Genomic DNA, 27716 nt, shown 5'->3' with positions numbered 1-27716 from the left:
TTTATTTATATTAATGTCTGTCTCCCCCTGTAGACTGGGAGATTGCTGTGGGAAGGGAATGGGTCTGTTTATTGTTGAATTGTACTCTCCCAAGCGCTTAGTACAGTGCTCTGCACACAGTAAGCACTCAATTAATATGACTGATTGAATAATTGCACAATTAATAATGAACACTGTACTAAGCATCAGGGTAGACATAAGACAATCAGGTTGGACAGAGTCCCTCTCCTATATGGGGCTCACAGTCTGAGGAGGAAGAAGAGTTACTGAACCCTCATTTTACAGAGAAGGAAACTGAGGCATAGAGAATATCAGTCACTTGCCCGAGGTCACACAGCAGACAAGTGGTGGGGGTAGGATTAGAACCCAGCTCTTCTGACTCCTAGGCATGTACCCTTTCCACAAAGCCTTGAAACCACAAGTAAAACTATTTTTCAACAATCACAGTAGCCAGGAAGGTGAAGAAATGGATTAAAGGAAGGCATTTCTAAATCGGATGCTTCTTTGTGGGGCCTGTCTACAATGCTTACCTGAGGAGTAAAAGTAAATATTTGATTCCTAATCACATACAATTTGGATGTTCCCAGCACCCCAATGTGCCGGTACGGCCGCCCACTCAGTTTCAGGTTCTTGTTCTGCCCTGTGGGAAGAAAAGAAAAAACCCAGATTTGGACCTGTGCTGAGTGACACAAGGAGAGTTGAGGGAAACCGCTCAATCCGAAGAAAGGAAATAGGAGTTTGTGCCTCTGAATGAGCATGTGAGGACACCAGCGTCTGGCAAACGCAAGCAACTCTCACTTCAACAAACCTCTGAGAACTGTGTTTGTTAATCCACAGGGAGCGTGTCAGATAATTCGGTTGTACTGCACTCTCCCAAGCGCTTAGTACAGTGCCCTGCGTACAGTGCTTGATAAATACCACTGACTGAGTGAAAATGAGCAGAGGTGCAGACAGCTTACGGTTTAGTACTCAACTCTCAGAATGACAACTGAAAGCCACGCTAAGGCCTAGCTGAAAAAAGTCCTGACAAAAAGCCTGCCCCATTAGCGTAAAATATAATATCATTTTCAGTGATGCCAGAGAGGAATGATTGAAAGAATCAGTTAAGACAACTTCTTGGCAAGTCTGCTCCTATTAGGAGTTATTAACATTGACATCTGCTGTTTTAAACCAGACGGAGGGAAGTCAAATGATCTTGTTTCACTTTACTGAAGGGACTTTAGTTCAGGGGACAGGATGGAAGGGAGGGAGAACAAAAGATGATACCCTTTTAGACTGTGAGCCCACTGTTGGGTAGGGACTGTCTCTATATGTTGCCAATTTGTACTTCCCAAGCGCTTAGTACAGTGCTCTGCACATAGTAAGCGCTCAATAAATACGATTGATGATGATAAAGGCTTCATTTTCCTGGGAAAAACTGAGCTAAACCACTCTGATAAATATATTAGTCTTCACTTCAAAAAAAAAAGAGAGAGAGAGGCAGAAAATTGAAAAAGCAGGCAACTCATTGGCCCAAGCAGCACAGAATGGCAAGTTATCAAGCTTACCTAGCTTGGAATAGATGGTGCTGAGAATTCGGGCTGGTTGCACTCGGATGGGCTGGATGTCTGCAACGCTGTCAACATCGAAGCCATGTTTTCTGAGTAGCTTCTTGATTTCGTTTGATTCTGCCAAAATGGTCACTAGATAAAAAGGCAATGAAAAACATTCCCGTTTTGATTATACGTTTTCCACTTCTCTCGAGCCATTTTCATTTACCGCTTCATCTTCTCCGCGGCTTAACACACATCGAGCGCTCGAGCACTTGAAGAGAAGCACTCTGTCCTAGTGGACAGAGCACAGGCCTGGGGAGAGCTTACTGAGGAAACTCAGGCCCAGGGAAGTTGTTTGATTGCCCAAGGTCACACAGCAGCCAAGTGGCAGGGCTGGAATCATAAGCCAGGTCTTCTGACTCCTGGGCCCCTGCTCTTTCCATTAGGTCACACTGCTTCCTCTGATGCTCCAACACAGTGTTTTTTTTTTATCTAGACAAGGTGCTGTCACTAATCCCCAGGTGAAAATCACTCCTCTGTGACTCCTCCAGAATGTTCTCACTGTTTTAGCCAGATTGTTCCCGCCTCAAAACACCGGCACCATCAAAGTCTCTCTCTGCTTCCTCAGGAGTCAAAGAGACGGCCACCTCAGTCCTCAGACAAAGCCAACTCCTTTCCTCCTAAGTGCACCTCCGAGTCCATTTTCTCCACATGTTTTGATTAAATCCTCACTGTAAATCGTTCTGGCCCGTCCCGCCGTCAACCCTCGGCCCACGTCCTCCCCCTGGCCTGGAATGCCCTCCCTCCACACATCCGCCAAGCTACCTCTCTTCCTCCCTTCAAATCCCTACTGAAAGCTCACCTCCTCCAGGAGGCCTTCCAGGACTGAGCCCCCCTTTTCCTCTCCTCCTCCCCACCCCCCACGCCCTACCTCCTTCCCCTCCCCACTGCACCTGTATATGTTTGTACAGATTTACTATTCTATTTATTTGTACATATTTACTATTCATTTTGTTAATGATGTGCATCTAGCTTTACTTCTATTTATTCTGATGACTTGACACCTGTCCACATGTTTTCTTTTGTTGTCTGTCTCCCCCTTCAAGACTGTGAGTCTGTTGTTGGGTAGGGACCGTCTCTATATGTTGCCAGCTTGTACTTCCCAAGTGCTTAGTACAGTGCTCTGCATTCAGTGAGCGCTCAAATATGATTGAATGAATGAAGCCAGGAAGTCCACCAGTCAATCATATTTACTGAGCGCTTACTGTGTGTACAGCACCGTACTAAGCGCTTGGGAGAGTATAATATACCGATATAACAGACACATTCCCTGCCCCCAGTGACCTTAAAGCCTAGAGGGGGAGACAGACATTAATATAAATAAATATATTACAGATAGGTACATGAGTGCTGAGGGCCTGGAAGGGGGTGATGAAAGAAGGGAGCAAGTCAGGGTGACACAGAAGGGAGAGGGAGAAGAAGAAAGGAGAGCTTCAACACGGCTTTGAAGGTGGGGAAAGCAATTTTTCTGTCGGATTTGAGGAGGGAAGGTGTTCCAGGGCAGAGGCAGGACGTGGGCGAGTGGTCAACAGCAAGCTAGATGAGATCGAGGTACGGTGAGAAGGCTAGACTTAGAGGAGCGAAGTGTGTGGGCTGGAATGTAGTGGGAGATAGCCGCCCCTTCGCTTTCCCTAGTAAAGAATGCATTCAGCCACTCAACAACTATTTACGTAACGCCAGGGGAAGGCAAAGCATTTAGTCACGCTTTATCTAAGGCCTGGTAGGCTTATTAGTCAGGGCCCAATGCCAACTGGAGCATAGTTCCCTGGCACCATTTCATCAGCACTCCCTGAACCTCTCTAAGGTCTACCACCCACGATGCCTACCCTGTCCAAAAATCACCTGGCCCAGGATCAGGATGAACTAAACCCAGGGGGTGTTGCCTGGTTCCACCTACCCACACTCCCTCTGGGTCTTTCACTGACCAGGGCACGTTATTTCCAGGCCTGACAAGATGAACTCTGTCCCTTTTGCTTCCCCCAAATTTTGATTTAAAACCCTTGCTGTGCATTCCTCTTAGCAGGTGAAGATAGAAGCATCCACCGTTCGTTACTACGTATGAAACAGCCGTGCCAAGAGAACTAAATGAGGCACTTGCGAACCTACGATAAAAGTAAATGATAGGGCCCTGCCCTCAAGGAGATTTCAGTGTAATGAAAAATAAAGAGGCACGAAATGTATGCATGTTGTACACATACGAAAATGTACGGTCTGTTTCCCAACTCCTAAGGAACGCCCAGCGTCTGCCCACCCACCTCCACATCAAAAAGAAACACCTCACCATCGGCTTTAAAACACTCAATCGCCTGGCCCCCTCATTCATTCAATCGCATTTACTGAGCGCTTACTGTGTGCAGAGCACTGTACTAAGCACTTGCTTAGTACCTCTCCTGCAACCTGGGCCACACGCTTTGCTCCTCCAATGCCAACCTACTCACTGTACCTCGATCTCACCGCCGATCTCTCGCCCACGTCTTGCCTCTGGCCTGGAAGGTCCTCCCTCTTCGTGCTGGACAGACAGTTACTCTCCTCGTCTTCAAAGCCTTACTGAAGACACATCTCCTCCAAGAAGCCTTCCCTGTCTAAGCCATCTTTTCCTTTCCTTCCACTCCCTTCTGCGTCCCCCTGACTTGCTCCCTTTATTCACCACAGCCCCACAAGCACTTAGGTCCATATCAGTAATTTATTAATTTATGCTAACGTCTGTCTCTCCCTGTAGACTCACTCACTGAAGGCATTGAATGTGTCTGTTATATTATAGCATGCTCACCCAAGCACTTAGGAAAGTGCTCTGCACACAGTAAGCACTCAATAAGTACTAATAAAGTAGCTAAAATTTCTTTTCTTTCCCTCAGAGATACTGAGCTATGAAAAACTGCACAGAATCACTAGTAAACACATGTACCATGGAATTTCACTAAATTAGGAAGTAGGAAATAGCATGAAATAATAGCGCTGCTTTGCAAAGTTATACGGGCAGAGTGAAACAAGCCATCACAAACCTTGTACAACAACATCAGGTTTGACGGAAGTTGAAAACCTTCTATTTAAGGGATCAATTTCTCCAGTGGCTAAGAATCCCTAGGGAAAACAGAAAATAAAACAAGAGGCAAATGATTTTCTTGATAATTAAAAAAAAATCCCAGGGGACAAAACACAAAGTTCAGTTTAACCTTGAAATACATTTCAAACTTCAAAATGCCTTCTGAAGTGCAAAATGCCCGCTTATGACTTCAATCCATGTTGGGCATGGAAATCAAATGAAAACGGTGTCATGATTTGTAACCGCTGTGCTCTGCAATGCCACAGAATGAAATTTATACCCCTGCAAAGGTTCTTTTTTCTGGAATTCAAAAGGAATGCATTTCCTTCTGTGCGAGAGTTGTTTCTTAAGTCTGCCAGTTGGCTGGAGAGACGGTCAGGCCTTACCATTTGTAAACTGTATCTGCTAGGAGGACGTGCGAGCCGGATATTTTTTTCTTGCTCCCTGGCTTGTTCTGGGCAGGGAACAGGTCTGCTAATTCTGCTGTTTTGTACTCTCCCAAGCGCTCTGTCTATACTAGGCACTCAATATACCACTGATTGATATACTGCATTTACCTTCTAAAACGAGGCCCTGTGTGAAATTGGAGACATGGCAAACGACCATTTCTCGGTACCGGTAAGTGACCGCCCCGACTCGTCAGCAGAAGAATGTGACTCAGTTTCCCCACACAAGGTGGTGACACTGCCACACTGGGGGGGTGACAGTGCTAAACTGGGGGTGGCTGCCTCCTTTGCAAGTCCCGTACCTACCTCGGCCAAGAGGCAACTGAGGATATACAAGGACTGACCCCAGAGGTGGGGGGTCTTCCCAAGAGGAATCCGGTCCACGGTGTGAGGGTTCTTGTACTCCTCATCTACCTAGCGGAGAGAGAAAACAGCTCTCAGAAGGCCTGACAGGAAAAACACAGAGGTAGAAAGGGACACACTCTCTCTCACTCACTCATTCACTCTGTGGGATGCCCAAAAAGCCCCATTCGGGGCCTCATTCAGCCATGTTCAGGTTGTTTTTGACATCTCGGAATTCCCGCATCTCCACCTCCTTTCCACTGACAAAACTCCCACGGCACTGTCCTTTTTTAGTTTTTCACCGTCTTTGTTCAGCGCTTACGACGTGCCTGGCGCTGTATGAAGCTCTGAGATAGCCTACCTGGTTGGACAATGTCCATGTCCTACAAGGGGCTCACAGCCTTAAACCCCATTTCACAGGCGAGGCAACTGAGGCCCAGAGAAGTGAAGTGACTTGTCGAAGGTCACACAGCAGACAAGTGACAGAGTAGGGATTAGAGCCCAAGTCCCCTGACTCCAAAGCCTAGGCCACACTGCTTCTCCTTCTCCATCTTTCTCAGTGCTCCCTGCACCAACTTTTCTGGGGCTCTTGGGAGATACGAGTTGGTCACTGTTCCAAGAACTTGGTCAGATGGCCTTAAGAGGAAATGACCGCCCAAGAGATACAGGCTTGAGGACCGACTGAAAAATCATGAAAGTGTTTCCAGGAAGACATTATGATCGCAATAGTAAACCTGGTCATACTTTTGCATTTAAGCCATGTAGCAGAGTTGTCCCACAGCACTTACACATCTTTAAACTTGGTTGCGTACTTTACCTAAAATTTATTTTAAAATGTCCACCACCCGACTGCAAGCTCCTTCAGGGCAAGGATCACGTCTACCAACTCTATGATGTTCTCCCAAGCGCTTGTTAGGTACTGTTGTTTGACTAATCTTTCAGTTGCCTTTATTTTTTAACACTGCCCCTCTATCCCCAACTCGACAAAACTCTCCGTACCCTAGGCCTCTGCATATGACTGATAATAAAACCAGATCAGTGTGGCAAACTGATCTCACTTCTTTGAAAACGGGCCTCATTTTACCTGATTTTATGTTGTACTCTCCCAAGCACTTTGTACCATGCTCGGCACATAATGAGTGCTCAATAAATGCTATTCATTGATCATCACCACCGTCAGCCACACTATTTTTCAGAGGCCTAACTAGCCTAAAGCCCTGAGGGAAAGATGATGCTCCAGCTTCTTTCCTTACCTGTCAGCCAGTTGACCATCCAGGCCCTCGTGAGCCAGAGACCGAGTCTAAATCTCACCTGTGTGTTTTCTCGCCAGTGTTCTGCACCCAAAAGGAGCTTAATAAATACTATTACTACTGCCTTCCTTATTTTAAGATTTTGGGGCTCGGTGCTGGTGAAACCAGACCGCCACCGGATGATGCCGTTTTGAAAAATATCATGGAACAATGAGACACCAAAGGGAATCTACTTCACACGAAACCACTCCACGTGTCCAGCTGAGGGCCTTAATTCTGGATCTTAATGACGTGGGCCATTGAAATCAGTCCCCAAATAAAGGGAGATGATGGTCTTTTTAGGGTGGTTATATGTCGGGCTTCCTGGAAGCCAGGGACAGACGATACAGCCCCTCCCTGCAGATTCTACCCTTTTCCCTGGAGACCTGTTGTGTGCCCAGACAGAACAATCTGCCCCTATGCCCAAGAACTGGGAAGGTCTGACAATCTTGCCCCTTGAGGGAATGGGCAGGGAGGTGTGAGAAGGGGTCGGCAGGAAGGAAGTTGCCAAAAGACTCCCCGGCAACTGACGGGTTTCATCACCGGGGCTGGATGACAGTACCTGGCTAGGAGGCACGGCGTACAGTTCCGGCATCAATCGGATTCCGTTCTGGCCTCGGATTAGGATCCCCTCCAGGGCCTCGCGGTATTCTTGGACCTAGAAACAAGCCGGCGTTTCCCCAGTTTCAGCTTGAGCACCGATGTGTGGTACAACAGCACTTAGGGAGACTTTATGTCTGGCAATGATTTGGGAGTCGGTTCACTTCGGCTTGGTTCATGTCCAGGAGCGGAGGAGTCGGAGAAAATATGGTCAGAGTACGGGAAGGAGGGTAGCGACAGAGATTCAGGACCCATAAAATGATCTGCATGGGCGTTTAATGAACACCCTTTTCTTTTCTGATGGACTCCGATCTTTTAAAGCAACACATAACTCTTTTTAGGTCATTGTTTCTACTTCATCTCGCACAGTCCCCCTTTCTCACCAGCTGCTGGTTTGGGGACCAGGAGGAGTGAGTTCGGGGGGGTAAGGTCTGGTCAGGGAGAAGGACACATACAAGGTGCACTAGGGATGGGAGGGAAGGGAGGAAAATCTCCCATTCCCACTCAGGCTCCACTACCCCGGTGGGACCCTGAAACAACATTGGGTCTCTCTCATTTGAAGGAAGGGGCTTCCCTGCCCCATGTTAGAAGTTGCACATTCACCACTGAAGAGAAAAGAGCCAGACACTGAGTAGAAGGGAAAGAAACAGAGGCTGGGGAACCCAGGGCCAAAGGAGAAGAGAGCTACAGGCAGTCAAGAATCTCTTCTAACGACAAGAATAATAATGACAATAATAATAACAACAACAATAACAACACACTTGTTACATACTTACTTTGTGCCCAACACTGTACAAAGCACTGGGGCAGATAAAAGATAATCAGGGTGGACACAGTCCCTGTCTCCCATGGGGCTCGCAGGGGAAGTAGGAAGGAGTAGGATTTAATCCCCACTTTCCAGATGAGGAAACCGAGGCACAGAGAAGGTTACATAGTAGACAATGGCAGAGCCAAGGTCCTCTGAATCGCAAGCCCCCACTAGGCCACACTGCTTCTTAAAAGCAGTCCAAAGCTATAAACCCGAGACTACGATGTTGAAAGACAAGCAAACTCCTGCGTGAGTTATTTACAGAACGTTTAAATAACATTCTTACCATCTGACCCGGGAAAAGAGCAAAAACTGACGCGATTTGTTTTAAACAAATCCCGAAATGGCAATGGACTCTGTGCGGAAAGGAGATAACGCGCTAAATCACAATGGGAGAGAAGGCAAAACCACACAGCTCTCCTTTGAAGCGCCCTGTCTTTCGAGCTCTCCCCTGAAAGGGACCATTTTCCATTTTATCCTTCCCCAGCACCCCACTGGCCCAGGCGTGCCTCGTCATCTATCACCACCACGTAACGTAGCTTCTCTACCTGCACCGCGTCTCCGTTGAAGACCCCGTCTATGATGAAATACGTCCAGAACACAGGCCACTCGCACTCGATGTTTTCAAACAGCTTGAGCTCGGCGGGATCGTAATGAAGTCGCCCTGGGTCCTAGAAATCAAGCGGGAGTATGTTCTGAGGGGAACAGCCTTCTTGAGGGCACTGTATGTTACGTGGCCCCTGACCTGCAAATTAAAAGCAAATTTCCACCAAGAGGCCTTCCCCTAATAGGCCCTCCTTTTCTCTTCTCCCACTCCCTTCTGAGTCACCCTTGCACTTGGATTTGTACCCTTCATTCACCTCTCCCTTGGCCCTACAGCATTTACGTACAGAGCCGTAATTTAATTTATTCATTTATATTAACATCCGCTGTCCGCTCTTAGTTGTAAGCTCTTTGCGGGCACGCTGTGTACAGAGCACTGTACTAATAGTGCTCGGCACACTGTGAGAGCTCGATGAATACCATCGATTGATTGGATAATAATTATGGTATTTGTTAAGCAGCAAACTTAAGGGAATCAATCAGTAATATTTATTAAACGCTTGCTATGCGCAGAGCGCGATATGAAGCTCTTGAGAGAAGAAGCGTGGCTTAGTGGAAAGATCTCGGGTTCGGGAGACAAGAGGACATGGGTTCTAATCCCGGCTCCGCCACTTGTCTGCTGTGTGACCGTGGGCAAGCCACTTACCTTCTCTGCGCCTCAGTTACCTCATCTGTAAAATGGGCATTAAAAGTGTGAGGTCCACGTGGGACAACCTGGTTACCTTGTAGCTACCCCAGTACTTAGAATAGTGCTTGGCACATAGTAAGTGCTTAAAAAAAAAACATCATTATTATTATTACTATTATTATTAAGTGCTTACTGTGTGCCAGGCACTGGATGAACAGAGTTTACTGATCCACAAGGAGGGACTCAATTTGGATTTCTAAAGCACTGGCTTAGATACAAGACTTCTGTCTCCATTCATTACCGGGCCTTAATAGTACAGAACTCTACCTCCTGGTTTATTTTCGTTGCAGTTTGCCTCACAATAAAATCCCCGTAAAACAAACAAGAAATATCAGGCTGAACCCCCTTTTCCCACACCACTTTCCCCATTGTCATAAAATAAGGGGTGCAAATTTTACAAGTCAATTTCTACCGATCATTCAGTGGTATTTATGGAGTGCTTACTGCATGCAGAGCACTGTTCTAACTGCTTAAGAAAGCAAAATATGGCAGAGTCGGATCCCTGCCCACAAGCAGCTATGCAGGGTGAGACGGACATTAAAATCAATTACAGAAGTTGGAAATCGTGTTGGAGGGGGTCTTGTCTGCCCACAGAGGAAAAACTTCCAGCAGACTGGCAAGAATATTTCTGGGAGAATAGCCAGGGAGAGGCCGTGTACATACAGGATGGGCCTGGGAATCAGAAGGACCTGGGTTCTAATCCCTGCTCTACCACTTGTCTGGTGTGTAACCTTGGGCGAGTCCCTTCATGTCTCTGGGCCTCAGTTACCTCATTTTTAAAATGGGGATGAAGACTGGCAGCCCCATATGGGGCAGGGATTGTGTCCAACCTGATTCTCTTGTACCTAATCCAGTGCCTGGCAAATAGTGCTTAACAAATATGGGGGGAAAAAAAAGGGCAAAGATTGTTGACAGAAACTTTCTGTGGGCTGGCTTCAGGACTGAATTAAAACTAATCTCTTTTGGTATTGATCTGGCCAGGATGAAGCCCTCAGTTTTAAAGGAGTGTGTGTTTCCACCACACACTTTGGCTATGGCGTGACGGCAGATTTAGGCAACAATCTACCGTCACTGTGAGTCTTCTGGACAGAGGGCCATGCAGAAATGATTGTGTGTTGTGCAGCAGACATGGTCGTATAAATTTGTCAACGATCTCCAGGCCCTGTACCTTGCTTTGTACCCATCCTGAACACTTTTGTCTACAAGTTATTCAGTTGGACGTTCAGTTACTTCAATTACTCCACTTGTAAACAGGTTTATGCCTGTCGCCCCTATTAAAGTAGAACCTCTTTGTGACTAGAAAGTACCTTACACTTAGTGGGAGCTCAATAAACACTACTCCTGCGACTTGTACTACAACGACATACGTTTTCCCAAATGTGGGGTTCTGTGAGAACACCCCCACTATCTTAAATGAAAAAAAGACCCTGCCCTCTTCAGTGCACTTGACGGCTGTACTATCTAATCAAATAAAGTAAAACTGAGAGAGTGGCAGCCCCTAAGTATCCCTTATAAAACATTTTTCAGCACTACCTCTCTTGGAGTCTTGTAACCATCACGGAGGAACCGGCAACATCCGTAACGACCCTGGAAAGGAAATAAATAATAATGAGTGATCCAAGCACCCCTTGGGGTGTTGCGGGCCTGGATTAAGAGACTTCTCTACTTTCAGCCTCATTTTGTTTTTGTTCTTTTTGAATCAAGGCTTTGTACAGAATGATAGCCAAGGAGATAAAAGAGAAAACAGCAGCAGGCACTGCAAATATTGAACAAGACAACACAAGGACACCCTCTTTGGGTGCATGATGTGGTCCTGAATTGGCTTCTCCGGCCACACACGCACTCATAGGTGACTTTCATTGTCAGTGGTGACTTTTCTGAATACGACGGACATCTCTGCATTTGTTTTAAAATTTTACGCACAGCCTATGGGATTATCCTTTTGATTTTCCCACCAAAGAGCAAATGGAATAAGGCTGGAGTCTTTCTCAGAAGGGGTTGTGAAAAGCATAATTTAGTGGGTGGGCTGTCAGTTAAGAAGTGGTTGCCTTTCATGTGGGTCTACTACGGCCCCCGACTCCCGTCATACCCAAGAGTCTGAAGTCATATGGAATTCCTAGACATTCTCTTCTTGATGAGATGTGAAATGTACTGTATCGCATGCCTTAACTGAGAAGCAAATGGGTCCCGGTGGGCTTCATACAAATGAAAGGATGAAATAGAGTCAATCAAGCTGTCATTTATAGAGCGCTTACTGTGTGCAGAGCACTGTACTAAGCACTTAGGAGAGGGCAACATAACAAAGTTGGTAGACACTTTCCCTGCCCAAAATGAGCTTACAGCCTAGAGGGACACACACAACTAGATGTAGGACGTGAGAGAGCAGTTAAGAACTCACGAGAAAGGTCATTAATGGCTCAAGCCAATGGTTCACACAGACTAGGACTCTGTCTCTGACACTGGAAACGTGATATTTAAAGGTGGTTGCCCTCCACAGTATCAGAACATTAAGGAGGGCGCATCGTCCTTTAAAATTGGGAAAGGTTTCCAGCAAGATATACCCACGGTGCATTGCTGAAAGAGATGGATTGATCGACCTTTACCTGAAGCTTGGTGATGATTTCATTTTTGGTCTCGTTTACGAGGTTCATGTCTTCCACCGCGAATCCCGGATAAGAGATGATGGAGAGGAGTCCGGCATCGATCTCCTTGGAGGTGGAGGCCCTCGGGAGCATCGAGAATAGGATTGACTGAACAAAACACGAATGAAACATGGTTGTCACGAAACAGAAGCAGGAAAGGGAATGGTGGAAAATGCCATTTATGCTTCTCCAGTCTGAGGGTGAAACAGATTTCTTCCCACTGCCCCCAGGAAATATCTTCCCACTGGAGTTTCCGTATTCCACGGCCAAGGATGTGCTTGTAACCTGGCAATGTTCCACTTCATCAGGAAGGACATGGATCACCGACTTGCGTCCACCGTGGGCTCCAAAAAGATCCAGTTCATCAATAGCTTCAAGTGCTGCCTAAAAATACAGATTTTTTTTTATGATATTTGTTAGGTGCTTCCTATGTGTCAAACACCGTTCTGAGCACTGGGGTAGATACGTAATAATTGGGTTGGACACAGTCCCTGTCCAATATAATCCCCATTTTGCAGATGAAGGAAACTGAGGTCCAGAGAAGCGAAATGAGTTGCCCAAGGTCACACAGCAGACAAGTGGAAGAGCCAGGATGAGAACCCAGATCCTCTGAGTCCCAGGCCCATGCTCTTTCCACGAGGCCATGCTGCTTTAGTACCCTCTGGGCTTGAAATAAATCGGATCATCTCATTCTTTTGGCATGGAAAATTTGGTGCCTTCCAGCAAGATGAAGCAAGCACAGATGCAAAGAATCAATACAAGGAAGAAGTCTCACTTTGGCCATTCCTACAGAACTCGCATTCAACTCCGGTATGCCCTGGTTCGTCTTATCTCCGCGTTCCCACATTCCGTAATCCTGGAAAAGAGGGGGAGGGGAGGAGGGGGCAGGAGGGGGAGAACGCAAGGTAAATAGAGCAATCGGGGCCCTCGAGAAATTATTCCTTGGTGTCGTGGGAGCAGTGGTGTGTGCTTTCCACTAACACACCTTGGAAACCAAGACAACCACTCTAACACAATGTGAACACGCAAACCCACTTTCCTTCCTCATCCAGTTCGTTAGCCTGTACATTTGTTTGTTTTAATAAACCTTTAGGTGGGAAGCTCTCTGTGGACAGGGAATGTGTCTGCTATATTGCTGTGATGTACGCTCCCAAGCACTTAGTGCAACACCCTGAACACAGTAAGCGCTCAATAAATACGATCCATTGATCGAATGTGGGAAGACTGGGAAAGCCAAGAGCAGAAAAATCCCCCCGTCTTAGAATCGGACGAGAAACCGCTGGCTTGTAGCACACAGGAAATTGGAGCTTTTCTAAAAATACGGACAAGCCAAGACCAACAGCAGTCACTCCTATGCACTTGCCATGAATGTGTCCTTTTCGATGGCTTGGAATAAAGCCAGGGAGCCACGCTGACCAAGGGAAATACATTTTTCTACAAATAGCCAGGCAACAGCTCAGTTTTCACTCCACCAGGCCAGGTACTTACTGCGACTTTGTACGCAGCTTCTATGTAGAAAACGAGATTTTGTATGAAGGCCACCTCGTCCAGGGTAAAAATAATTCGCAGTCCTGGTTAAAAAAAAAAAAACGGCAAAAAAACAACGATACCACGAGTCCTTTGGCACCAGACCAATGCGGTCAAATTCCTCCCTCAAACACTTTCACCCAAATCGCTTTGTTTCCATCTCCCTTGGAGGGCCAGTGGCAGTCAGCCGGGGCTGGAGATGATGACAGTACTTGAGGCCACTATGATGCTGCAGCAGTAATAAATCTTGGGGTTGGGGTGGGTCGGGGGGGTTCCCTTCCAATTTCATGCTCTATTTAAAGAAATCAGCAAGCGCTGGAATATTAGCAAAAGCTTGGGGCTTGTTTGTGCCTACCGGGAGGGTGATGAAGGGCAACGGACTTTAAGCTGGCATCTCAATCCTGGACTTTCACCTTTAGCGCAAAAGCCCGACAGGAGAAGTACTCCTCGAACTCGATCCCAAGTCACCCCGGGGCCAATGCTCTCCGAGATACTCCTCCCAGAAAAACGGCACTCTTTAGGGGGCTTTATCCAGGCTTGTAACCGAGGCACACAAAACACTTTCAGAGCACCCCAATTAGGCCAAACAGGGGGGTTCTCATGTTCACCTTTTGTACAGGACGCTTTGGGGGCACTCCTCTGATAATGTGTGACTAACCGGCTAGAACCAGTTTGTGAAGTGGAAGAGATGGTTGTGGTCACGACGTGCGCACCGTAATGTGAGTTTTCCCTAATGGGGAAGGGAGGATGTTGGGGGGATGGGTGGGTGAGAGTCGTCAGGAATGTAACCTCTGCGCTACAGGGCAAATGAGAGGCCCCAAAATGCCCTTTGGGCATTTGGTATTCACCCCACCCTCATTCCCACAGCCCTTATATTCACATCCATGATAACAACAATAAGAAGGATACTACCAACAATAATGTGGTATTTGTTAGTGTTTACTGTGTGCCAAACACTGTACTAAGCCCCGGGACACATACAAGATAACCACGTCCCAGATGGAGCTCATAGTCTAAGTAGAAGGGAGAACAGGAATTAAATCCCCATTCTGCAGATGACGAAACTGAAGCACAGAGAGGTAAAGTGCCCAAAGCCACACAGCCAATTGGCAGATGCAGGATTAGAACCCAGGCCCTTCTGACTCCTAGGCCCACACTCTTTCGACTAAGCCATGCCTACTGGAGGACTGAAAGGCAGCCTGGACCTCCCCCTCTAGGCTGTCAGCTCTTTGTGGGCAGGGAACGCGTCTCCCATCTCTGTTGTACTGCGCTCTTCCAAGCGCTTAGTACAGTGCTCTTGCACACAGTGTGAGCTCACTAAACCCCACTGATTGACTGGGAGATTAACTAACCGCAGAACAAACGCTCGTGTGAATCCCTTATTTACACCGGGTGGCCCGGGTGAGGGGTGAGAAGTGCAAAGCGTGGCGTGTGTGACTTCACTCCGGCCTTCCCTTTGCTGGGAATCTGACGCCGGTGACCGCTCCCTACCTGAGGCCGTCATCTGTGCCAGGAACAAAAGGAAAAGCGAAGTGGCGTCGACCTGCAGGTGCCCCCACTGATCGTCTCCGACCACCGTGCTGCAGGTGGACGTGCTGTACTTGGCATGGAGGCTGTCCTTGGTGCTCTGGCTGTGCTTGAACTTTTCAACTTTATCCACCTAATAATAATAATGATAACGATAACTGAGGTATGCGCTGAGCACTTCCTAAGTGCCAGGCACTGTACTGAGAGCTGGGATACATACCAAGATAATCGGGTCGGGCACAGTCCCTGTCCCACATGGGGTTCACAGTCTTAATCCCCGTGTGAAGGATGAGGTGACTGAGGCCCAGAGAAGTAAAGTGACTTGCCCAAGGTCACGCATCAGACAAGTAGTGGAGCCAGGATTAGAACCCGGGTATTTTTGACTCTCAGGCCTGAATTCTATCCACTAGGCCATGCCACTTCTCTGGGAGATGACTTGAGTCAGCAAAGACGTCTCTCAGCACTGAAGAAGCTTCTGTGGGCCCGTACACATTCCAAAAGCACAACTGACAGGAGCAGATGGGTACATCCTTAGCTCGGACAAGGAAGGGACCCCACTGCTGGGGCAGCGCCATTCCAGTGACCTTCGTTTTAGAAAAATTAAACACCCTTCTCGAACGAAAACATTTCACCTCCCCACAGACAACCAGTCATCTTTCAAGAGGCACGTTTAAGAAAATGACTTTTCCCACATTCCAAGTGATAGGCTCTGTCCTTACCCAACGAAACAGGTATTTACTTTTCATTATGCAAACAGTACACCCCAAGCTTATTTTCTTTTTTTTTTCTGAAGAAATGGCTTAAAATTACTTTGTAGAGAGGGAACAAACATTACCAGGAGCCTGATGAGTGCTTCTGAGTTCAATGCAACCTCCAGGGTGAGGAGATTCAGTGGTTTTCATTAATACCAGAAACGAAGGTGAGTTCTTCCATTACCTGTCTCATCATGCACTGGAGAAGGCCCCGCATCAGTTTCACAACGTTCTGTAGAAAATATAGCAGACAACCTTAAAATCAGAAGCCTCAATCTCCGGAATCTCCGGATCACCATGCTTAATATCGGACACAACACTCTTACAGGGAGCTGCTATTTTTTTCTTTCTTTATTTTAATGGTATCTATTAAGCGCTTACTATGTAGACTCTAAGCTGTAAGCCCTAGACTGTAAGCTCACTGTGGGCAGGGAATGGATAAGTTTATTGTTGTATTATCCTCTCCCAAGTGCTCAGTACAGTGCTCTGCACACAGTAAGTGGGCAATAAATGAGACTAAATGAACGAATGCTGGGTACTGTTCTAAGCGCTGAAATAGACTAGACTGTAAGCTTGCTGTGGGCGGAGAATGTGTCTTCCAACTCTATTGTACTGTAGCCTCCCAAGCGTTTACTAGAGTGCTCTACACATAATAAGCACTCAATAAATACCACTGATGATGATATTTTAAGGGGGCTCCCCTGAACTCTGTTTTCTCTAAAACCCTCTACTCTCAAGATCTCTAGTACACGTTAGCTAGAAACACACGGTCCATACTTACATGAAAACCTAGATGCAGAAATAGCTGATGCTTCACTGAAATCCCCCCAACTCCTCTTTGCCAGCCCACCAAAAAAAAAAAACCAGCGCTGAGCATGAACGTTGTATGCTCCCAAGAGCCTAGTACGGTGCTCTGCACATAGTGAGTCCCATAAATACCACTGTTGATGAACTTCTTCGAAAAAGGAAGACATCCATTTCCCTGAGGGTACACATTTAGCTCTCCAGTGTTCAGCTTATAGTTACTTACAATTAGGGTCTTTTCAGAGATCTTAAGTAATAATTTTGCCATATTATGGACGAGGGGGACATCCATCCTCTTCTTCTTTCCACTTACTCTCTAGTATTCAGTACAGTGCTACCATTTATTGACTGATGATGTAACGATGCTTAGGGCTTCCCAGTGGTTTGCTCTGCTGTGAGGTATTTCATTATCACTTTCTAGCTGTCAATCGATCAGTGGTATTTATTGAGTGCAGAGTTTAGCATTCGGTACAGTGCTACCATTTATTGACTGACTGATGATGTAACAATGCTTAGGGCTTCCCAGTGGTTTGCTCTGCTCTGTGCTGTTTCATTACCACTTTCTAGCTGTCAATCGATCAGTGGTATTTATTCAGTGCAGAGTTTACTGAGCTCCTACTGTGTGCAGAGCACTGTCCTAAGCACTTAGAGATTACAGAACTGGCAGATACATTCCCTGCCCACAACGAGCTAACAGGCTAGTGGAGGAAACAGGCATTAGAGTAAATAATTCACACTATAAAACACAGAGATATGCACATAAACATATACATTCCAAACAAACATTAAAATGACTTCACGCAAGACCAAAATGCTGGTCCTTTCCACGTGGCTAATTCAGGTGTCACTGACAAAACCCTCACAGGTTGGCAGGCTGTCAGACGGACCAACGACAGGCCTGGATCACTTCCAACCTAGTACCCGCTGACAGAAGAAATAAAAAACTCCAGGAGAGAAAGAACCGCCTCCCTCCGATTGGGAAAGGCCTCCTTCTCCGCGATGATTCTTATCTAAGGTCAAGGCAAAGAAGAATTTAGTTCTCATTAACTGGAGGCTGCGGCAGCTGGGTCAGAGACCTGGTCGGTCTATGTAAGACCTTTCTTTCAGACAAAATAATCCAAATGCAAAGGCTCCCTTCAGGCTACTTGATGTCTTACTGTTCTGGAAATGAATGCTGAAATGGATCTACTGTCTCATTCGCTAATCTCTTTCTAGAGGCCTGAGGCTTTGTTGGTTTAAAACACTTGTCCTGAGAATTCTCACTAAGATGCTCAGGTGACACTGAATTATGCAAACGTGGTGTAAGGCATTTGTCTAGGCAACCAATACTTGAATATAGGGAAAGAGGTCTCTATTAAAACATAGCTTCTGCACCTTAGTGAATTTTTTGTCTGTAGTTACATTTAACTATTCTTTCTAGCTCTAATTCACAGGCAACACAAACAAGCTATTTTCAACTCTGAGGACAGACCTCTACCTACTGAACAGGTACATATATTCTCTTCTAAAGTTTCCTCATTCTCCTTCAAAATAAATAAGAAAAAAGGACAATATCTAGAGGCCTGAAAGCAACTGATAAGGACCATATGTCCCCCAAAACATTCAATGATAGTACAAAGCTAAATTCATGGGTAGGATTATTTCAGATAAAAAAATAAAGCCATTCTCTTCAGATACACGAAAGCCAACTGAAGACCTGTAGGTTAATTTGGAAGGGGAGAAATTAATGTGTTGAATTCAGCAGTCCATCATGTGGGGGCCACGGACTCAGTTGGGAGTCCCAAAAGTTCAGGAGGAGAACTTCAAAGTGGTTGAGGCATGAGGCAACTGATAAGGACCATATGTCCCCCAAAACATTCAATGATAGTACAAAGCTAAATTCATGGGTAGGATTATTTCAGATAAAAAAATTAAGCCATTCTCTTCAGATACAAGAAAGCCAACTGAAGACCTGTAGGTTAATCTGGAAGGGGAGAAATTAATGTGTTTTTTATGAGGCAGATGGAAAAGGGAAGGGGACCAGGCAGGAGAGAGGGGTGATGGGAAGGAGAGAAACAGGGAGGGAAAAAAGAAGTCTCGGGCTTTATAAAGAGTAAGAGCAGACAGGGACACTGAATTGGAAAGGGAAAGAACTGGTCACAATCTGAGGAAGTGGGAGAGAAAGAGGGTATGACAGGTGTGAGCTGGAGGTGGTATTTGAATGCAAAGAAATAACGGCTTGGCGGCAAGGAGAGGAAACCAATACAAAAATCAAGGGGGTGGTGAGCAAAGTGTAATTACATCTCGAAAGCAATTTAGTTCCAGAAATGAAAGGGCCATAATTTCAGAAGACTATAGGCTTTGTTTCCCTGGATGGTAACGTCTGCACTGCATAATGGGAGAGAGGAATTCCCAAGAGGATGAAAGATTTCAGCACCTCCAAAATGCTCTGGAAAGAGACTAGAAAAACAAGACCCTAGGGACTGCCATTAGAGAGGCGTTTGGCATCTCAAGCAGAAGCTTCAACCTATGGCTTCCCAACTGCAAGGTACCTGTTCCAGCTCATAGGCCTTGGCCTTGTCCTCATCTCGATCTGCGTTCTTGCGGTAGGCCATTCCCAGGCCCCACACGGCCAGGATGCTGTAGACATTGTCTCGCACCCAGGCATCCTTCTGTTCGTGGCTGGCGGAGAGCAGTCCCGTCACTGGGTTCTGCGGGGGGAGAGGAGCCAAGAAGCGTTAACCATCCGCGCCCGGTTCCGCTGACGCCCTTCTCCGAATGTGCCACTCTGGCCAGCTTCCACCTCGTTGAGGAAGTCGCCGCACATCTGGGCCAGGAAAACGCCAGTGTGCGAACACGAGGAAAGGATCCCATCCTGACAGAATTCTTATATGCAAACAAGCAATCCGAGTGGGAGAGACGGGAATATTAGAGGTGTAGAAAACATGCGTTTGAACTTTGGGTTTGGGGAGTCGGGATCTGCATCCAGATTTCTGATGCCATCCTCGCTTTTTATTTCACCCTAATTTAATGCGCTCCTCCAGGTCTGATTGGTACAGAGAAAGCGGGCTCAAGGAAGGGAAAATGAGTCAATGACAAATGCACCTGCCAGTCCAGAAGGGTGATTGGTAAAGGCATAGTATACATGAATTACTAAGGAAAAAAAATACAGAAAAATCAGGTTTTGTGTGACTTCAACTTGCCTGTGGCCTGGAGATAGTGGCACATTTAATGTACATGATGTGCCTGGTTTGATAATAATAATAATGATGACGATGGTATTTGTACGTGCTTACTATGTGTCAAGCACTTCAATACACTTCAATACAGCCTCACAGGAAAAGGAGAAGGTGTCGGTTTCCTTCTCCCCTCCCAATGTCCCTTTCGCACTATCCCTCCTCCCCCTTCCCTTTCCTTCCCTTCCTTTGAAGCCCACATTATTCGCCTCTACCACCCCCTCCAGATTCTTGTAGCCGGCATCTACCACCACCCCCCCCCGGCCCCACTCCAACTTCTTTAGCGATTATGACCCCTTCCTCACCTTCCTTCTCTCCTTTTCCATGCTCACGCTGATCTCGGAGCTTTCAACATCCACATGGATATCCCTGGTGACTCCTCTGCCGCCCGCTTTCTATCTCTCCTTGACGCTGCCAACCTCCTGCTTCACCCCACCTCACCCACTCACCAACTTGGTCACACCCTCGACCTCATCATCTCCTACCGCTGCACTATCTCCACCCTCACCAACCCTGAAATCCCTCTCTCTGATCATAACCTTCTCACCTGCCTCCTCACTCACACTCCTCTCCCCTGCAAATCTATATTACTATCTCACAGAGACCTCCGCTCTCTCGATCCATCCATCTTTCTGAGCACCTCACACCCCACCTCGCCTCCCTCTCCTCTCTACCCAGTCTTGACGATCAGATTACTGCTCTCAACTCTACCCTCTCTACTCAGCTCGACTCCCTCGCTCCCCTTTCCCTTCGCCGCTCCCGTACCACTAACCCACAGCTTTTATGCTCGAGCTGCTGAACGCTGCTGGCGAAAGTCTAAACACCAAGCCAACCTCGTTCACTTCAAGTTTATCCTTTCCTGCCTTAACTGTGCCCTCTCCTCTGCCAGACAAAACTATTTCTCCTCCCTTATTGACATCCATGCCCATCATCCCCGTCAGCTCTTCCGTACATTTAACTCCCTTCTCAGGCCCCCTGTTCCTCCTCCTCCTCCATCCCTCACCCCCCAACGATCTGGCCTCCTACTTCATTAGTAAAATTAACTCCAAAGTCACTCCTCCCCCTTCTCCAACCCCCCAGCTCTCAACCCCGGCTTTGATTACTGCATCAGCCTCCTCTCTGATCTTCCATCCTCCTGTCTCTCCCCACTTCAATCTATATTTCACGCTGCTGCCCAGATAGTCTTTGTGCAGAAACGCTCTGGGCATGTTACTCGCCTCCTCAAAAATCTCCAGTGGCTACCAATCAACCTACGCAACAGGCAAAAACTCCTCACTCTCGGCTTCAAAGCTGTCCATCACCTCACCCCTCCTACCTCACCTCCCTTCTCTCCTTCTCCAGCCCAGCCAGCACCCTCCCGCTCCTCTGCCGCTAATCTCCTCACCGTTAGGCCTCGTTCTCGCCTGTCCCGCCGTCAACCCCGGGCCCACGTCCTCCCCCGGGCCCGGAATGCCCTCCCTCCCCACATCCGCCAAGCTAGCTCTCTTCCTCCCTTCAAGGCCCTACTGAGAGCTCACCTCCTCCAGGAGGCCTTCCCACACTGAGCCCCCTCCTTCCTTTCCCCCTCCTCCCTCTCCCCATCCCCCCTGCCCTACCTCCTTCCCCTCTCCACATCACCTGTATATATGTTTGTATAGATTTATTACTCCATTTATTTTACTTGTACATATTTACTATTCTACTTATTTTATTTTGTTAATATGTGTTGTTTTGTTGTCTGTCTCCCCCTTCTAGACTGTGAGCCCGCTATTGGGTAGGGACCATCTCTATATGTTACCAACTTGTACTTCCTAAGCGCTTAGTACAGTGCTCTGCACACAGTAAGCGCTCAATAAGTACGATTGAATGAATGAATGAATAAACAGTAAAGGTTAAACCCTGACATTTTGGTGTTCTTAACTTAGGACCATAACTTGCTTCTCATTATTAACCAATATTTCCTGAGTTCCTCTGTGGGCCTGGCATTGAACTAAGCCCTAAGGGGGAGTGGGGTACAGAGGGAGAAGGCGACACCTCCTTCCCCTCCCCACAGCACTTGTATATATTTGTACAGATTTATTACTCTATTTATTTTACTTGTACATATTTACTGTTCTATTTATTTTGTTAATGTGCATATAGCTATAATTCTATTTGTTCTGACAATTTTGACACCTGTCTACATGTTTTGTTTTGTTGTCTGTCTCCCCCTTCTAGACTGTGAGCCCATTGTTGGGTAGGGACTGTCTCTATATGTTGTCGACTTGTACTTCCCTAGTGCTTAGTACAATGCTCTGCACAAAATAAGCGCTCAATAAATACCAGTGAATGAATGAATGAATTCACACAGAGAGTGCTTAAAAAATACCACTGATTGACTGCGATCTAAAAATGTGGCAAGACCAAGAGGATAACTTTCAAAAGGAACATGAAAAAACAAAGTGTCAATGTGCAAGTAAAAACCACTCCAAGCTGCCCTTCATTGCTCAACTTTCTGCTGCAAAATGAACCGCTAACCCTTCCGGCATGACACGCTCAACACAAGCAGCCAAACTGCCTGGAACTGTTCCAACAGATGCATACTGATTTAGATTATGCTCCCTGAAGGAAGAAGGAACCGTATTCCTTGGAAAAAAAAAAGCCCTACCAAATGGAACCTCTTTATCTTTGGCCATCCAGCCCATAGATGTCAATCAATCAATCAATCCCCTTGAATTCAAGACAATGTTCCACGACCTGCATGCTTTTCATTTTCAACAGTCCACAATGCTTGGATATTGCTTTAAATGCACAGGTGCACACGGCAAGGTATTTAAATGCAAAAACTGAATACAGAGGAGTAGATGAGTTCAGATATGCGGTGCAGACGTTAATTGGTGATTACCTCAGGACTGAGGCAATGCTTTTTACAACACCAACATCTTGGACGCCAAGTAGCTTCTATATGGAGAACTAAAACCAAGCTCGCTTCAAGCAGGGAGGGCAGGAAGACGATTGCAAAACACAGCAAAGTAGTCACAAGCAAGGTACGTGGCAACAAACTGTTGGGAGATTTTGGCTGCAAAAAGGCCAGCCTAGAGTAAGGCAGCCCAAGGGACACCAGCAAAGCAGCAATGCAAAGTACCACCTTCACACACACCCACAGGGTGGAAAAGACTGAAACCCATGAGGAACCGGGGCTGTTTTGAACCTGATTTTTCTCTGTCCATCCTAGCCCTTCACCAGTTGCTATAATTACTGTTATTATTATCAGGTGCATTTAAAGGTGGAGATGAAGAGGAAAAGTGGGAGCCGGCTGGAGAGTCATTTCAGGGGACTTGGGCTTATGATTCCGAATGTGCAAAGACGACGGTCCCCCCAATAACATTTCTGTTGTTACAAAGAACTTACTCATCCGTCTTTTCATTCTCCTCTTCCTCCTATCTGCATTTTATTTTGCATCTGTCTCTCCTACTAGACTGAAAGCTCATAGAGGGCAAGATTCATGTCTTCTACCTTTATTGCACTCCCCCAGGTGCTTAGCACAGTGCTCTGCACACAGTAGATGTTCCGCAAATAGAACTGACTAGTGCCAGACTACTTCTCCCTGATTTGCTCCCTTAATTTATCACCCCTCCCAGCCCCATAGCACTTAGGTACTGATCTGTCATTTATTTATATTGGTGTCTGTCTCACCATCCAGACGATAAGCTCACTGTGGGCAGGGAACGTGTCTGTTTTATTGTTATATTGTCTTCTCCCAAGGGCTCAGTACAGTGCTCTGCACAGGGTAAGCACTCAATAAATACAATTAGCTGACTAGGGAATGGAATGACAAGATGGAAGTATCTCTCTCAGTGGGTTGCTCCAAGGGAAACGCCTTTTTCGTCCCGTGCTTCACTGTCATTTATCTCAGACCTAAGCACCAGGCACAGGATTTCATGTTTTCTGCCCTGTTCTCCCTCCTCGCTGTCTTTTTTTCAGCCTCATCCTTGCTCTCCTTTCTCCAGCCCTGCTGTATTGACCCCGACACCCAGGTAGGGAGGGGGCCTTCTCTTTTCTTCAACACCTCCCGGCCCCACCCACCCACCCACCCACATTATGCCTCCAGCTCTTAGCTCCACCCCTCAGGACACCCCATCCCTGGCTGCTCATGGGGGCCATCCACCTCCCTAACAAACAAAAACTCCTCCCCATCGGCTTTTAAGCTCGCCATCTCCTTGCCCCCTCCTACCTACCTCACCTCTCTTCTCTCCTTCTACAACCCAGCCCACACACTCCGCTCCTCTGGCGACACTAACCTTCTCACTGGGCCTCCATCCCACCCATCTCGCCACTGAACCCTGGCCCACGTCCTCCCTCCTCACATCCGACAATTACTCTCCCCTTCCCTTGAAAGTCTTACTGAAGGCACATCTCTTCCAAGAGGCCTTCCCAGACTAAGCCCCACTTTTCCTCATCTCCCACTCCCTTCTGCACCGCCCTGACTTGCTGCCTTTGCTCTTCCCCACCTCCATGCCCCATAGGTAGTATGTACATATCTGCAATTTTATTTTATATTGATGTCTGTTTACTTATATTGATGTCTGTCTCCCCGCCCGCCACCCCAAGACTGTGAGATTGTGTGAGCAGGGACTGTCTCTCTTTATTGCTGTATTGTACTTTGCCAAGTACTTAGTACAGTGCTCTGCACACAGTAAGCACTCAATAAATACGACTGAATGAATGATTGAATGAATGGGGCCCTGGCCCCTCTCCTTCCCACCCAGCTCCACCACCCTTCCAGCTCTGTCACCAGATGCAAAACCCCTCCCCACCCTTTTTTTAGGGTATGTGTTAAGCGTTTACTACGTGCCTGGCACTGTTCTAAGTGCTGGGGTAGAGACAAGCTAATCAGATTGGACATCGTCCATATCCACTCGGGGCTTATAGTCTTCATCCCCGTTTTCCAGATGAGGTTCAGAGAAGTGAAGTGACTTGCCCAAGGACACACAGCGGACAAGTGGCGGAGCCAGGATTAGAATCCAGTTCCAGGGCCCGTGCTCTGTCCACCAGACTGCGGATGGCTTCTTCTTCTCTGGATAGCATCTTCCTCCCTGCTGGCCCAGGCCCATTTTGCAGTGGGGCGGAAAAGAATAAGACTACATTCGCCCTCAGCACTTTGTCATATCTGGACAGTCAGTTGTACGTTCAACTATTTACTCTACGTCACCCTAGCATACTCAGTCTACTTCCCCATACACTTGTTTCTACGCTCCCCGGTATCTGTACATAATTCTGTCCGTCTCCTCCATTCAGACTATAAACTTCTTGTAGGCAAGGAACCTGAGTGTTGCTTCTGTTGTACTTCCCCTAGCACTTAATTCAGTGCCTGGTACTCAGCAATTGCTCAAATACCATTTACTGATTGATTGATTAAACAGTTCCCTTTCAAGGTACGGTCTCTTCTTAAGCCTCTCAAAAGTAAAAAAAAAAACTGAATGAAAGATAGGTGTGGTGAAAAAAAGCTAGATTGCTTATAGTCTTCCTACATAAGCTGCTTACATTCAACCTGGCTTTCTAAAGGAGACCTCGGAAATGAATTTGGGGCAGACACGCTGATGGATCAACTGTGTGTACATTCTACAGCAATGACCAAAATAACCCTATTTTCTTCCTTGAACTGACAAGGATGCAGCATGGCCTAGTGGACAGAGCACTGATCTGGAGGCTGTAAGCTCTTTGTCGTCAGGGAAAGTGTCTTATTGTTTTATTGCATTCTCCCAAGCGCTTAGTACAGTGCTCTGAACACGGTAAGCGCTCAATAAATACAACTGAATGAATGAATGAGTCAGAAGGATCTGGATTCTAATCCTAGCTCTGGCACATGTCTGCTGTGTGATATTAGGTAAGTCACTTAACTTCTCTGGCCCCCAGTTACCTCATCCGTAAAATGGGGATTAAGACTGTGCACCCATGAGGGACAAGGACTGTGTCGGACCTGATTAGCTTGTATAATAAAAATAATGATGGTATTTGTTAAGCGCTTACTAAGTGCCAAGCACTGTTCTAAACCCTGGGGTAATCAGGTAATCCCACATGCTTCTCATACCCCAGAGCTTAGTATAGTGACTGACACATAGTAAGAGCTTAACAAATACCCTAAAAAAAAAAAAGGAAAAAAGAAATGGATAGGCTCTACTTTGACCTGTGCTCTCTGATGTGAAAAATGTGATTCAGGCTACGCCTCCCCAATGACAGAAGGAAATATGCCTTTTTGCAGAAATGTAAGAAGTTTGGAAGCTTCAGGTGGCAACAGTTTAATATCAGGGGAGGAGTTCCAGGCATTTCACCACGAGGCGGAAAGGCTTAAGACTGGGTTTAAAGCTTTCATAGGTGGAAATCTTTGCCGACTGCTTCGCTACCTCAGAGACTGACAAGATGTTCTGGCCAATGCAAAGGGGCTTTCACATTTTTATTTCTCAACCAGGATTCAACCAGTATGAGGGAAAACTTAATGAGCTATTTTCAGTTTTCCTGAAAGCTTCCTGAAGAGTCTAAACTAAGAATTGTGGTCTGTGTGGTTTTGGTAAAACTTTAACCCAAAGCATTATGCAACAGAGGCGTTCTTTCACTTAACGTTAAATGTTTGGTTTCAGCAGTGGTAGTGGAATATATTGAGCACCTCCCGAGAACAATGCATTGCACTGAACATTTGGGAAGATACAACACAAGTACGAGATAGGTTCCCTGCCTGCAAAAGTGCTTGCATTTTATCTATCAATTGATTGTATTTATTGAGCCCTGTTTGCAGAGCACTGTACTAAGCGCTTGGGAGAGTATGGTATAACAATGTAACAGACCCATTCCCTGCTCATAACGAGTTTATAGTTGAGGGCAGGCATTTATATAAATATATAAATTACAGATATGTACATAAGTGCTGTGGGGCTGGGAGGGGGGATGAAAAAAGGGAGCAATCAGGGCATCGTGGAAGGGAGTGGAAGAAAAGGAAAAGAGGATTTAGTCAGGGAAGGCCTCACAGAGGAGATGGGCCTTTAGTAAGGCTTGTGGGGTGGGAAGAGAGTAACAATTTCTCGGATATGAAGAGGGAAGGCGTTCCAGACGACAGTCAGGATGTGGGCAAGAGGTCAGTGATGAGATAGCTGAGATGGAGGTACAGTGAGAAGATTGGCATTAGAGGAGCCAAGTGTGCGGGCTGGGTTGGAATAGGAGAGTAGCAAGGTGAGGTAGGAGGAGGCAAAGGGATTGACTGCTTCAAAGCTGACGGTGAGGAGTTTCTGTTTGATGTGGCAGTGGATGGGCAACCACTGAGGAGTGGGGAAACGTGTCCTGAACGTTTCTGTAGAAAAATGAACTGGGCGGCAGAGTGAACTGTGGACTGGAGTGGAGAGAGTCAGGACGCAGGGAGATCGGCTAGGAGGCTGATTCAGCAATCAAGGCAGGATAGGATAAGTGCTTCGATTAACGTGGGAGCAGCTTGGATGGAGACAAAAGGACGGTCTTCAGCCACGTTGTGGATGTTGAACTGAGAGGATCTAATGAAAGATTCTAACAGGGGACACACAGGAAAAATATTTGGACAATGGAATCTGAATACATAAGTCGAATGGACAGTGATCTAATGAAAGATTCTAACAGGAGACACACAGGAAAAATATTTGGACAATGGAATCTGAATACATAAGTCGAATGGACAGTGAGGTGTGGTCTCCGGCATGCTTTCCATTTCAGGAGGCTTGGGCGTCTATATTTCCTTTATAAGCTCATAATGGGCAGGGAATGCATCTATCAACTCTGTGGGGTTGGACTACCCCAAGTGCTTAGTCCAGTGCTTGGCACACAGTAAGAGCTCAATAAATGCCACTGATTGACTGATA

At 46.7% G+C, this 27716-nt stretch overlaps 1 protein-coding gene across 2 annotated transcripts in view; it reads right to left on the bottom strand.

Moving 5' to 3' along the window:
* PHKA2 (phosphorylase kinase regulatory subunit alpha 2) overlaps nucleotides 1-27716 on the bottom strand; it is a 65448-nt gene that overhangs the window by 28238 nt on the left and 9494 nt on the right. For both annotated transcript variants that reach the window (XM_038757086.1, XM_038757087.1), the window contains exons 2-15: nucleotides 19195-19353; nucleotides 16044-16091; nucleotides 15072-15240; nucleotides 13542-13624; nucleotides 12829-12909; nucleotides 12339-12437; nucleotides 12015-12161; nucleotides 10945-10998; nucleotides 8669-8791; nucleotides 7275-7370; nucleotides 5388-5495; nucleotides 4595-4673; nucleotides 1548-1682; nucleotides 531-640 (exon numbers count right to left, since the gene is read on the bottom strand). In XM_038757086.1, coding sequence (XP_038613014.1) covers nucleotides 531-640; nucleotides 1548-1682; nucleotides 4595-4673; nucleotides 5388-5495; nucleotides 7275-7370; nucleotides 8669-8791; nucleotides 10945-10998; nucleotides 12015-12161; nucleotides 12339-12437; nucleotides 12829-12909; nucleotides 13542-13624; nucleotides 15072-15240; nucleotides 16044-16091; nucleotides 19195-19353 — 1491 coding nt within the window. The remainder of the gene's footprint in view (nucleotides 1-530; nucleotides 641-1547; nucleotides 1683-4594; nucleotides 4674-5387; nucleotides 5496-7274; nucleotides 7371-8668; nucleotides 8792-10944; nucleotides 10999-12014; nucleotides 12162-12338; nucleotides 12438-12828; nucleotides 12910-13541; nucleotides 13625-15071; nucleotides 15241-16043; nucleotides 16092-19194; nucleotides 19354-27716) is intronic.

This window comes from Tachyglossus aculeatus, chromosome 15, assembly GCF_015852505.1.
Source record: "Tachyglossus aculeatus isolate mTacAcu1 chromosome 15, mTacAcu1.pri, whole genome shotgun sequence".
Taxonomy (NCBI): domain Eukaryota; kingdom Metazoa; phylum Chordata; class Mammalia; order Monotremata; family Tachyglossidae; genus Tachyglossus; species Tachyglossus aculeatus.
The sequence above is the reverse complement of the archived record's forward strand: the minus strand, read 5'-3'. Positions and strand labels throughout refer to the sequence as shown.